Here is a 14,183-nt window from a genome sequence, read left to right as displayed (position 1 = left end):
GCTGCTCAGATGCTGACATCAGCTGCTGCAGCAGAACAGGAAGCAGCGCTGAAGCAGAGGTGAGGAAGGAAGGTGAGTATAAGTGTTTATTTTTTTATGTGTGCAGTGATGGTGCCATGCAGCCCAGGAGTGGGGTATGAGGGGTGCCATGCAGCCCAGGAGTGGGGTATGAGGGGTGCCATGCAGCCCAGGAGTGGGGTATGAGGGGTGCCATGCAGCCCAGGAGTGGGGTATGAGGGGTGCCATGCAGCCCAGGAGTGGGGTATGAGGGGTGCCATGCAGCCCAGGAGTGGGGTATGAGGGGTGCCATGCAGCCCAGGAGTGGGGTATGAGGGGTGCCATGCAGCCCAGGAGTGGGGTATGAGGGGTGCCATGCAGCCCAGGAGTGGGGTATGAGGGGTGCCATGCAGCCCAGGAGTGGGGTATGAGGGGTGCCATGCAGCCCAGGAGTGGGGTATGAGGGGTGCCATGCAGCCCAGGAGTGGGGTATGAGGGGTGCCATGCAGCCCAGGAGTGGGGTATGAGGGGTGCCATGCAGCCCAGGAGTGGGGTATGAGGGGTGCCATGCAGCCCAGGATTGGGGTATGAGGGGTGCCATGCAGCCCAGGATTGGGGTATGAGGGGTGCCATGCAGCCCAGGATTGGGGTATGAGGGGTGCCATGCAGCCCAGGATTGGGGTATGAGGGGTGCCATGCAGCCCAGGATTGGGGTATGAGGGGTGCCATGCAGCCCAGGATTGGGGTATGAGGGGTGCCATGCAGCCCAGGATTGGGGTATGAGGGGTGCCATGCAGCCCAGGATTGGGGTATGAGGGGTGCCATGCAGCCCAGGATTGGGGTATGAGGGGTGCCATGCAGCCCAGGATTGGGGTATGAGGGGTGCCATGCAGCCCAGGATTGGGGTATGAGGGGTGCCATGCAGCCCAGGATTGGGGTATGAGGGGTGCCATGCAGCCCAGGATTGGGGTATGAGGGGTGCCATGCAGCCCAGGATTGGGGTATGAGGGGTGCCATGCAGCCCAGGATTGGGGTATGAGGGGTGCCATGCAGCCCAGGATTGGGGTATGAGGGGTGCCATGCAGCCCAGGATTGGGGTATGAGGGGTGCCATGCAGCCCAGGATTGGGGTATGAGGGGTGCCATGCAGCCCAGGATTGGGGTATGAGGGGTGCCATGCAGCCCAGGATTGGGGTATGAGGGGTGCCATGCAGCCCAGGATTGGGGTATGAGGGGTGCCATGCAGCCCAGGATTGGGGTATGAGGGGTGCCATGCAGCCCAGGATTGGGGTATGAGGGGTGCCATGCAGCCCAGGATTGGGGTATGAGGGGTGCCATGCAGCCCAGGATTGGGGTATGAGGGGTGCCATGCAGCCCAGGATTGGGGTATGAGGGGTGCCATGCAGCCCAGGATTGGGGTATGAGGGGTGCCATGCAGCCCAGGATTGGGGTATGAGGGGTGCCATGCAGCCCAGGATTGGGGTATGAGGGGTGCCATGCAGCCCAGGATTGGGGTATGAGGGGTGCCATGCAGCCCAGGATTGGGGTATGAGGGGTGCCATGCAGCCCAGGATTGGGGTATGAGGGGTGCCATGCAGCCCAGGATTGGGGTATGAGGGGTGCCATGCAGCCCAGGATTGGGGTATGAGGGGTGCCATGCAGCCCAGGATTGGGGTATGAGGGGTGCCATGCAGCCCAGGATTGGGGTATGAGGGGTGCCATGCAGCCCAGGATTGGGGTATGAGGGGTGCCATGCAGCCCAGGAATGGGGTATGAGGGGTGCCATGCAGCCCAGGAATGGGGTATGAGGGGTGCCATGCATCCCAGGATTGGGGTATGAGGGGAGCCATGCAGACCAGGATTGGGGTATGAGGGGTGCCATGCAGCCCAGGATTGGGGTATGAGGGGTGCCATGCATCCCAGGATTGGGGTATGAGGGGTGCCATGCATCCCAGGATTGGGGTATGAGGGGAGCCATGCAGACCAGGATTGGGGTATGAGAGAATAATGCGTACCAGCATGGGGAAATTTACCAGTAGCTGCGGCATTCCTACTCTAGGCTTATACTCGACTCAACAAGTTTTCCCAGTTTTTTGTGGTAAAATTAGGTACCTCGGTTTATACTCGAGTGTATATGGTAACAATGATTCTAAAGATTTCATTATCACTTAAAAAAAACAAAACAAAGCAAAATCCTCACCTCCGATCCTTCAGCATTAAAATGGTCCAATGCTTGTTTTCTTATTTCTCCTTTGATGGATCCATCTAATCTCTAAAAACGAACATGACAAGTTTAAGCAATCACAATTTATATGTAAAGCAAAAACAGTTTTCCAAACTTAATAAAACTGAACGCTGAAACTTACCTGGAAAGGAAACTGTCGTGCCTTTAAATAATCTGCAAGGATGTCCAGCATCCGAACCATTTGAGAAAATATCAAGACTCTGTTACCGCGTTCTCTCAGACGTACTAACAACTTGTCCAGAAGAATTAGTTTCCCGCTACTCCGAATTAAGTGCTTAAGTGCAAAGAAAGTAAAACAGAACAAAAAAATGAATAATCGATAATGATCCAGTTTCCATCATTGCTTAGCTGTAGCTACACACTGGCATGGCCATCTACAGTACTAAATACATTAGCAAAACCAAGTTTGCTATATTCTGTATTTTAAAATTGGCAGATGCTGTTTACCATGTAATTACAAGCATAATCTACACTTCTGGACAACAGCACCTGAGTAACTGGAGAATGGCTGCCGGGAAGTAAGGATTTATTTCCTGTATGAAGGGTTACGTTCCTGACAGATCAATGAGTACCCGCTTCTTGAAACCATCCAGACTTCTTAAAATAAAGTCTTACAAACATGCCCTACACTATGACTGGCTGCAGTGGTGATGTGCTAGTTATACAGTGAAGGAAATAATTATTTGATCCCTTGCTGTTTTTGTAAGTTTGCCCAAGGACAAAGACATGAACAGTCTATAAATTTTAAGGGTAGATTAATTTTAACATTGAGAGATTAGATAAAAAAAAAAAAAAAAAAAAAAATCACATTGTATAAATTAGATACATTTTTTGCATTTTGCCGTGAGAAATAAGTATTTGATCCCCAACAAACCATTATGAGTTCTGGCTCCTACAGACCAGTTAGACGCTCCTAATCAACTCGTTACCTGCATTAAAGACAGCTGTCTTACATAGTCACCTGTATAAAATACTCCTGTCCACAGACTCAATCCTAAACAACATGGGCAAGACCAAAGAGCTTTCTAAGGATGTCAGGGACAAGATCATTGACCTGCACAAAGCTGGAATGGGCTACAAAACCATAAGTAAGACGCTGGGTGAGGAGACAACTGTTGGTGCAATAGTAAGAAAATGGAAGAAATACAAAAAGAATGTCAAATCGACATTCATCTGGAGCACCATGCAAAATCTCACCTCGTGGGGTATCCTTGATCATGAGGAAGGTGAGAGATCAGCCTAAAACTACACAGGGGGAACTTGTTAATGATCCCAAGGTAGCTGGGACCCCAGTCACCAAGAAAACCATTGGTAACACATTACTCCTTAAAGGTTTAAAATCCTGCAGTGCCCGCAAGGTCCCCCTGCTCAAGAAGGCACATGTGCAGACCCGTCTGAAGTTTGCCAATGAACACCTGGATGATTCTATGAGTTATTGGGAGAAGGTGCTGTGGTCAGATGAGACAAAAATTGAGTTCTTTGGCATTAACTCAACTCGCCGTGTTTGGAGGAAGAGAAATGCTGCCTATGACCCAAAGAACACCGTCCCCACTGTCAAGCATGGAGGTGGAAACATTATGTTTTGGGGGTTTTTCTCTGCTAAGGGCACAGGACTACTTCACCGCATCAATGGAAGAATGGATGGAGCCGTGTACAATAAAATACTGAGTGACAAGCTCCTTCCCTCCGCCAGGACATTAAAAATGGGCCGGGGCTGGGTCTTCCAGCAAGACAATGACGCAAAACATACAGCTAAGGCAACAAAGGAGTGGCTCAAAAAGAAACACATTAACCCCTTCGCAACCCTGGGATTTTCCATTTTTGCATTTTCGTTTTTTGCTCCCCTTGTTCCCAGAGCCATAGCGTTTTTATTTTTTGGTCAATATGGCCGTGTGAGGGCTTATTTTTTGCGGGACGAGTTGTACTTTTGAATGACATTACTGGTTTTACCATATCGTGTACGGGAAAACGGGAAAAAAATCCAAGTGCGGTGAAATTGCAAAAAAAGTGCAATACCACAGATTTTTTTTTTTTTTTTTTACCAAGTTCACTGAATGCTAAAACTGACCTGCCAGTATTATTCTCAAGGTCATTACGAGTTTGTTGACACCAAACATGTATAGGTTCTTTTTTATTTAAGTGGTGAAAAAAAATTCCAAAGTTAGCTTTAAAATTTTTTTTTTTTTTAAAAAAGGCGCCATTTTCCAAGACCCGTAGCGTCTCCATTTTTCAGTATCTGGGGCCGGGTGAGGGCTTATTTTTTGCACACCGAGCTGAAGTTTTTAATGATACCATTTTGGGGTAGATTCGATGTTTTGATCGTTCGTTATTGCATTTTATTGCAATTTTGCGGCAACCAAAATACGCAATTCTGGCGTTTAGAATTTTTCTCGTTACGCCGTTTACCGATCGGATTAATTCTTTTTTTAGATTGATAGATCGGGCGATTCTGAACGTGACTATATCAAATCTGTGTATGTGTTTTTTTTTTTTTTATTATTTTATTTTGAATGGGGCGAAGGGGGGTGATTTAAACTTTAATATTTTTAAAACCATTTTTTTTTCCCTTTTAGCTTGCTTCTATAGTCTCCATACGAGTAGATCCCCTGTATGCAGCATAAATGCTCCTGTGCTATGAGCGCCGACCACTAGGTGGCGCTCATAGCGATCAGCTCATGACAACCACTGGAGTCTGCTACAGACCCAGGGTTGTCATGACCACCCATCGGTGACCCGCGATCACGTGACGGGGTCACCGATGGGCGGCGTGATGCACTTCCGGAGTGGCGCTGTTAAATGCCGTTGTCAGAGATTGACAGCGGCATTTAACATGTTAACAGCCGCGGGTGGCCACATGTCAGATGTAATAATCAGCTGACATGTGCCCGGTTCAGTGCGGGCTCAGCGCCGGAGCCCTCACTGAATCGGGGGTTACAGCCTGGTGCATACTAATACATCCCAGGCTGTAAAGAAGTTAAGGTCATGGAGTGGCCTAGCCAGTCTCCAGACCTTAATCCCATAGAAAACTTACGGATGGAGTTAAAGCTCCGAGTTGCCAAGCGACAGCCTCAAAATCTGAATGATTTAGAGATGATCTGCAAAGAGGAGTGGACCAAAATTCCTCCTGACATGTGCGTAACCCTCATCAACTACAAAAAACGTCTGACTGCTGTGCTTGCCAACAAGGGTTTTGCCACCAAGTATTAAGTGTTATTTGCCAGAGGAATCAAATACTTATTTCTCACTGCAAAATGCAAATAAATGTATCTAAATTTATACAATGTGATTTTCTTGATTTTTTCTGGATATTCTATCTCTCAATGTTAAAATTAACCTTACGCTTAAAATTATAGACTGTCATAAAAAGCCGAGAGCTGCGCTCAGCAATCCTAAAGGGAGTGAATTGAGCGGCGGTCGAGCATTGTAATGGGGATGAAAGTGTCATGATGAACCGATCGGTGAATGTTTCAGTGGTCGGACTCCCACTAATCAAGTTTTTAAGCATTCTAGAGCTTTTTTTTTGGGTTTCAAATTTCCAGAGTGGACTACTACTTTAAGACGTCACTTTCATGAAGCCATTTATCCCCCCTCCATATGCTTTTCTAGAATAGTAGCTTGTAAATTTGGGATTGGGAGTTATCCTTCAGTGCAAGAGTTTTCTCATGCAAAGTTATTTTTAGGCAGCATACAGTTGTGCTCAAAAGTTTACATACCCCGGCAGAATTTTTCCTTTCTTGGCCTTAAGAGTATATGAATGATAAAAAAAACTTTTTCTTCACTCATGGTTATTGGTTGGGTAAAGCAATTTATTGTCAAACTACTGTGTTTTCTCTTTTTAAATCTTAATGACAACCAAAAACATCCAAATGACCCTGATCAAAAGTTCACATATCCCAGTTCTTAATGCCGTGTATTGCCCCCTCTAACATCAATGACAGCTTGAAGTCTTTTGTGGTAGTTGTGGATGAGGTTCTTTATTTTCTCAGATGGTAAAGCTGCCCATTCTTCTTGGCAAAAAGCCTCCAGTTCCTGTAAATTCCTGGGCTGTCTAGCATGAACTGCGCGCTTGAGATCTCCCCAGTGTGGCTCAATGATATTGAGGTCAGCAGACTGAGATAGCCACTCCAGAACCTTCACTTTGGTCTGCTGTAGCAGACAGGTCGACTTGGCCTTGTGTTTTGGATCGTTGTTATGTTGGAACGTCCAAGTACGTCCCATGCGCAGCTTCCGGGCTGATGAGTGCAAATTTGCCTCCAGTAATTAATGAGAAAAAAATGCTGCATTCATCTTTCCTTCAACTTTTACCAAGTTTCCTGTGCCTTTGTAGCTCACACATGCACAAAACATCAGCGATCCACTTCCGTGCTTTACTGTAGGAATGGTGTTTCTTTCATTATAGGTCTTGTTGACCTCTCTCCAAATGTAACGGTTATGGTTGTAGCCAAAAAGTTCAATTTTGGTCTCATCACTCCAAATTACCTTGTTCCAGAAGTTTTGAGGCTTGTCTCTGTTCCATTTGGCGTATTGTAGGTGAGATACTTTGTGGCATTTGCACAGTAATGGCTTTCTTCTGGTGACTCGACCATGCAGCCCATTTTTTCTTCAAGTGCCTCCTTATTGTGCATCTTGAAGCAGCTACAATGCTAGTTTTCAGAGAGTCCTGAATTTCAGCTGATGTCATTTGTGGGTTTTTCTTTGCATCCTGAACAATTTTCCTGGCAGCTGTGGCCGAAATTTTTGTTGGTCTACCTGACCGTGGTTTGGTTTTTACAGAGCACCTGATTTTCCATTTGTTAATCACAGTTTGAACACTGCTGACTGGCATTATCAATTCCTTGGATATTTTTTGTATCCCTTTCCCATGTTATACAGTTCAACTACCTTTTCCCGTAGAACCGTTGACAATTCTTTTGCTTTCCCCATGACTCTCAATGCAGAAATGTCAGTGGCTGGAGGAAAGTTGCAAGAGTCTGTCTGGATCCCAGAAACTCACTCCGCTTTTATGCACACACTGCTTACAAGCAAACAGGTCACAGGTGAGGATGTTACCTTTAGTAGCCATTCAAACCCATTTGTGTCAAATTCTGTGCATGTTATAAGGCCAAAATCACCAGGGTATGTGAACTTTTGATCAGGGTCATTTGGATGTTTTTGGTTGTCATTAAGATTTAAAAAGAGAAAACACAGTAGTTTGACAATAAATGGCTTCATCCAACCAATAACCATAAGTGGAGAAAAAGTTTTTTTGTTATCATTCATATTCTCTGAAATAAGGCCTAGAAAGGTAAAATTCTGCCGGGGTATGTAAACTTTTGAGCACAAATGTACATCACAGTAGTCCTGCTTTTTTGCTACGCTTTTCAGAGACGAAGCAAAAAACTCATTGGGATTGCGATGGTTTTTGAAAATTGCAGCAAAACCTACATCACATCCACAATGTTCGCCTTCAGCCTGAAACATAGGATTTTATTGCTGTAGTACTTTTGAATGAAGGGTCAGCATGTCTTACCTGCAAAGCTTCTTGCCTGTTGTAAAATTCATTATCTTCTGGAGGCTTAATGAGGTAGCAATGGTTACAACACTTTTTAAGCTCCATCATGATGTTTAAAAACCCTGAGGTACTTCCTTTCGAGCCTTTGCTCAAGGCCTTGTAATTCCGTGTTAAGATCCACCTAAAGAAAGCACAGAAATAATAATGACTAAAGAGCTCATATACACAAACATATTGAAGATCAGTATTAAATGTATTCTGGATAAGGAATTCACATAGCTCAATGAGGGCTCGTTATAACGCCATGTGAAAATATAACCATACAAGGCAGCATAAGATAAACTCTTGTCATAACTATTGGATGCCGAATAACATGCAATTTTCCTGCCTAGAAGCACAGGGCTAGTAAAGGCTAGTAAGGACTACTAGGGTCTTACACAAACCCAATATAAAATAATTTTATTATTAATACTTATTGTGGTCCAAAATTGCATTCATAAGTTTATGTTCAGACGTTTTTTTGCACAACCCACAGCATGTATACTTACTTATAGTACTGTTTCTGCAGAGCACTCATCTCTACTCTTAAAATTTGTTCTACTTTAGCTGGTAAAGATTTCTCCACATCTTTCTTTACTCTTCTTAGAAGGAATGGCTCAAGTTCTTTGTGAAGACTGGCATAGCCATATTCTCTGCCTTTACCATGCTCCTCCTCAAAGTGCTCCCAAGAAGAGAACCTAATAAATAATACAAAATCTTTTGTTTAGTAAGCTCTATGGAACAAATTGTAGTTCTACAAATTGCAGAAGCCACAAGACATAAGGGGTCATAATATTAAAAACAGGTGTGTAAAACACAATCTTACATGGAATACAACATCTCTAAGGCTTCGCGGTCCGAGTAACAATCGGTCACGGTTTTCCTCACCCGAACTTGACAGCCTGATATATGCCTATAAGGCTAATGAGTTCTGGTCAGGAGGCACTCGTGGCCAGTCTGTGAATCGTATTCGGACCACGAAACACGGATGTGTAAAACCGGCCCAATACCTATTGCTAGGTATTAATGCTTTCATATCTGAATTTCTTACTTTTCTGGCATAATGAAGTGAAGCAAGGACCATAATTCTTTCAGGGAGTTCTGCAAAGGCGTTCCAGTGATGAGGAGACGATGATTTGACTTGAAGTCTATCAGGGTCTTGTACAGCAGAGAATCATCATTTTTTAGCCGATGAGCCTCATCAACACCTACGAAAGACCAGTTAACACCACCTAGGAAAGACTAGGGAAAAGAAAACCAACAACTCAGTTAATAGTATCTAATAAAAAGTAAATGACAAAGTTGCTTGATTTCACAAGCATTTTGCAATTTAAAACAAAAATGAACCTGAGAATAATCCTTAAAGAAGGGCAAAAGGGAATGTCTCATATCAATGCCAAAGTGGATGCAATCTTTGGGTGTTCACATACAGTGCCTACAAGTAGTATTCAACCCCCTGCAGATTTAGCTGGTTTGATAAGATGCAAATAAGTTAGAGCCTTCAAACTGCAAACGAGAGTAGGTTTTATGAACAGAAGCATAAATCTTACAAACCAAAAAGTTATGTTGCTCAGTTGAATTTTATTAAATTTTAAACATAAAAGTGTGGGTCAATTATTATACAACCCCTATGTTTAATATTTTGTGGAATAACCCTTGTTTGCAATTACAGCTAATAATCGTCTTTTATAAGACCTGATCAGGCCGGCACAGGTCTGTGGAGTTATCTTGGCCCACTCCTCCATGCAGATCTTCTCCAAGTTATCTAGGTTCTTTGGGTGTCTCATGTGGACTTTATTCTTGAGCTCCTTCCACAAGTTTTCAATTGGGTTAAGGTCAGGAGACTGACTAGGCCACTCCAACACCTTGACTTTTTCCCTCTTGAACCAGGCCTTGGTTTTCTTGGCTGTGTGCATTGGGTCGTTGTCTTGTTGGAAGATGAAATTACGACCCATCTTAAGATCCTTGATGGAGGAGCGGAGGTTCTTGGCCAAAATCTCCAGGTAGGCCGTGCTATCCATCTTCCCATGGATGCGGACCAGATGGCCAGGCCCCTTGGCTGAGAAACAGCCCCACAGCATGATGCTGCCACCACCATGCTTGACTGTAGGGATGGTATTCTTGGGGTCGTATGCAGTGCCATCCAGTCTCCAAACGTCACGTGTGTGGTTGGCACCAAAGATCTCGATCTTGGTCTCATCAGACCATAGAACCTTGAACCAGTCTGTCTCAGAGTCCTCCAAGTGATCATGAGCAAACTGTAGACGAGCCTTGACATGACGCTTTGAAAGTAAAGGTACCATACAGGCTCGTCTGGAGCGGAGACCATTGCGGTGGAGTACGTTACTTATGGTATTGACTGAAACCAATGTCCCCACTGCCATGAGATCTTCCCGGAGCTCCTTCCTTGTTGTCCTTGGGTTAGCCTTGACTCTTCGGACAAGCCTGGCCTCGGCACGGGAGGACACTTTCAAAGGCTGTCCAGGCCGTGGAAGGCTAACAGTAGTTCCATAAGCCTTCCACTTACGGATGATGCTCCCAACAGTGGAGACAGGTAGGCCCAACTCCTTGGAAAGGGTTTTGTACCCCTTGCCAGCCTTGTGACCCTCCACGATCTTGTCTCTGAAAGCCTTGGAATGCTCCTTTGTCTTTCCCATGTTGACCATGTCTGAGTGCTGTTCACAAGTTTGGGGAGGGTCTTAAATAGTCAGAAAAGGCTGGCAAAAGAGATCTTTAATCCACACATGTGAAGCTCATTAGTCTTGGTGCCTGAACTACTTCTTAATACTTTAGGGGGACCAAACAGAATTCTTGTGGTTTGAGGGGTTGAATAATAAATGACACGCTGAATTAACTTTTAACGTTTTAAAAAAAAACAAAAACAAAATTTGCTGCAGTGCATTTCCCACTTCCAGGCTGATCTACAGTACAAATGTCACAATGCCAAGTTAATTCCGCATGTGTCAACCAGCTAAATCTGCAGGGGGTTGAAAACTACTTGTAGGCACTGTATATCTGGGCATGTAGTCTCCTGGCAGCCAACAAGATAACATCAAAGGCCAATCATCTATTATGGCGATGATATGCTAACTAATACGCCAATAAAAAGTCACAGCTTTTCTTTCAAAATAAATAAAATGGCTCCAATACTGGAACAAATATTGTTACCATATTGTATATAGGTTAAAATGGCTCAGCCATCTGATTCACACAATACTGACTACTGTACATGGTAACAATCCCTACATTTTTACCCTAATAAAATAATAATCACATAATCTGCTTCATCTGGAGAGAGTAAAACAATGCAAGAATATCCTCGGCAATTTTCAGATGCATGCCTTAACACTTAGATCACTGGTTATGCCACATGCTAAAAAAGGGGGTAAAGCTTTTGCTAGAATGTTACACTTACTTTGTCCTTAAGTAAAATTTCATATGTGGTTAATACAACATTGAACTTCAATCGCTTTGTTTGTAGGTGCATCCACTCATGTGTCCGGATCTGAAACAAAGAAATCTGGTTTAGGCAACATGAACCAGAGCAGAAGAGACAGACAATCTTATAGGGGTTTGCCCACTGGTATATTGCGCATCTACTGTACAGATCATAAAATAAACTAAACGCTGCAAAACCCCGCTGAGCTGTACCGATAAATTAAACAAGTGTTGATAGGTGGGGGGTGGTTCAGGCACTCGGCAACCCCCCGCTCATTAGCTGTCTAAAGGGGTTGTGATGCTAATCAATGTCAATTTGCTATATTGACGCCCGACTACTTAATAGAGGCGGTTGTGCAGCATAGTCCCACTGAAGCCCCTTTTTGACCAGCTGATCAGTGGGGACGCAGAAGAAGAGCGTGCAAATCTAAGGCTATGTGCCCACGTTGCATTTATGAAGCAGAAAATTTCTGCTGCATAAATGCAAGTCCTCTCCCGGAAAAACGCATGCGGAATTCCGCACGCGTTTATCGCGCATTTATCACGCGTTTTCCACATGCGGAATTGCCTTGCGTTTTTTATGCATTGGACTAAGGCAATTCCGCTTGCGGAAACGCAAAATTAAATGACATGCTGCGGATTTTTGAACGCGGCATAAACGCTGCGGAAAAATCCGCAACATGTGCATAGAACTTGCGGAATCCCATTGGGGACCATGGGGTGCGGGTTACCAAGCGTTTTACAAGTGTTTCCGCTGCGGAAATTCCGCATCAAAAACGCTTGAAAAACGCTACGTGGGCACACAGCCTAACACTGATTTTTTTATGCTACGGATAGGTGATCAATTTTGAGATCCAGTAATGACCCCTTTAAAGGGTTGCCCAGAATTAGGAAAAAGGGTCCCTTTTCCTTTCTCTATGCCTGGTACTACAGGCTTCATTAACACTTTTTCCAATAGATTGGCTCTGGAAACAATCTAAAAATTAAGCAAAAGCTGTACACGTTAATGCACAATTAATTTTCCTTGTGAGAAATCTTGGACATAAATAAAAAGAATACCAATATAACTTCAACTTACCACATTTCTACTATTAATGTCCCCCAAGTACACCACAGCGTTCATTAAGGGCGCCCAATTCTGGATTTCTCTTTGCCAGGAGGTTAAAGTAGAAAGGGGAACCACAATCAAAAATGGCCCATAAAGCTGATGTTCATGGAACAAATAATTTAAGAAAGAAATGGTCTGAATGGTTTTTCCTAATCCCATTTCATCTGCCAAGATGCAACTGTTTCCTCTGTAGAAAAAAAATGCACAATTTCAATTATTTCTGCAGCCCGGCAGAAGCACAGTTGCAGTTACAGTACATTTTAGAGGTTAATGTGAGCTAACATATAGCAAAAAGCAAAATGACATCCAGCAGAAAAGTGAGGCCGGAGGCATCAAAACAAGGGACATTTATCACATATCCACAAGGGTGAGAAGGGGGACAACAGTCAGTTGCCCTCCAGGAGTGTACATAGAAATCATGAGACCCCAAAGCAAAAGTCCTAATTGTTTCCCTTTACACCGTGGTTCCCCCAAAAGAGTTCCCTCCTCCCCCACCCAAAAAAGTATGTTTTATATATTTTTAGTGGTGTCATTCTGCATAGCATAGGTGGTGTAGTCCCAGAAAGGCACACCTCCCAATCTCCCCTGGGAAGGGACATGTATTGAAGCACTTGCGCAGCAATTTTTCCCCTATTGAAGCACTTTAGTGTTCTCACCCACTACGATACTCTAGAGGCCATGAAAGGAATGTGATACTTCCCAAAATGGTCCCCATGCACAGAATCATACCCCCATAGTTCCACTCAATACAGTATAATGCCCCCAAAGTGCGCATAGTATGATGTTCGCATAGTTCTACCACACACACACTATGATGCACCCCACACAGTATAACGCCACAGTACATTAACCCACACACAATATACGCGCCTCCTCCCCCTATCGACAGCATGATGGCACCACAATCAGGGCTGTGGAGTCGGAATCGTGGAGTCTGTGTTCGTTTTGATGGAGTTGAGAGTCGGTATAAAATGGGCCGACTCCTAAAATATACAATAAATTGGGCTCATTAGTACAATGCAAGATGTGCTGTAAATGTTTTCATAAGAATTTGGGAAAGTTCTGAAATGTCCTATAAATGTCTGTTCTGTTCCTGATCTAAGGATCTCGGCTTTTAGTTGAGATGAATCTGTGCTGCACTTTATGTACATGCTCAGTAGTGAGGCAGGGCTGTGGAGTTGCAGTTGTGGAGTCTGGGAAATTGAGGAGTCTGAGGTTTGGCTTACCGACTCCACAGCCCTGACCACAATTACTAAAATGAAGAAAAAAAAACCTATTCATCTACCTAGCTTTGCTCCTGTATGTGCAACAAGCGCAATCTTGTGACATCACCGTACCTGCTGAATAAAGACTTAGATGCGTGGCTGAATAGTGGAGCAGAGAGCAAACTTCTACCTGTTCCACCATCGGCTTCAACTATATCTGTATTCTGAGGTTGCAGATGCCCTTCATGTTGTGACACAGGAAGGGGGAGTACAGGGTCGTTCAGCAGTGTGCTTCCCAACTTACAAGGGTGCTGCTATTCGCAGTAGGCCACTGGTCCCTGCTGATTACAGGTTTGTCACCTAGCCTGTGATTAGCTAATAAGCGACTTTCATGGCACAATCCCTTTAAAGTAGTGGTAATATAATTTGCATCCAAGAAATAAATGTAAACAACTAGCAAAGAATAAAGCAGCACTTACTTGCACCATGAGTGTGCCAGCCAGTTTAGGCCATTTAACTGATAGTCCCTTAGCTCCAGTGTATCAGTCCTTCCAATGTAGGGTGGCTGCTTCTTCAGAGCCACGAACCTCGGCCTCAGTTTTAAAACCTATGACAAATATTACACCTGTTTCATACAATGTAGCGCACATTAACATATGGT

The 14,183-nt window shown here is 44.4% G+C and overlaps 1 protein-coding gene across 2 annotated transcripts in view; it reads right to left on the bottom strand.

Annotated features, from left to right (window-relative positions):
- Positions 1-14,183, bottom strand: part of CHD1 (chromodomain helicase DNA binding protein 1) — a 75,325-nt gene that overhangs the window by 24,262 nt on the left and 36,880 nt on the right. For both annotated transcript variants that reach the window (XM_073678021.1, XM_073678029.1), the window contains 8 exons: positions 14,002-14,129; positions 12,288-12,504; positions 11,187-11,276; positions 8,823-9,013; positions 8,281-8,469; positions 7,751-7,913; positions 2,363-2,515; positions 2,197-2,268 (listed from right to left, as the gene is read on the bottom strand). In XM_073678021.1, the coding sequence (XP_073534122.1) occupies positions 2,197-2,268; positions 2,363-2,515; positions 7,751-7,913; positions 8,281-8,469; positions 8,823-9,013; positions 11,187-11,276; positions 12,288-12,504; positions 14,002-14,129 (1,203 nt within the window). The remainder of the gene's footprint in view (positions 1-2,196; positions 2,269-2,362; positions 2,516-7,750; positions 7,914-8,280; positions 8,470-8,822; positions 9,014-11,186; positions 11,277-12,287; positions 12,505-14,001; positions 14,130-14,183) is intronic.

This window comes from Phyllobates terribilis, unplaced genomic scaffold, assembly GCF_046119375.1.
Source record: "Phyllobates terribilis strain yellow unplaced genomic scaffold, ASM4611937v1 Scaffold_1__5_contigs__length_1240528914, whole genome shotgun sequence".
Taxonomy (NCBI): domain Eukaryota; kingdom Metazoa; phylum Chordata; class Amphibia; order Anura; family Dendrobatidae; genus Phyllobates; species Phyllobates terribilis.
This window is presented reverse-complemented; position numbering and strand designations above follow the sequence as displayed.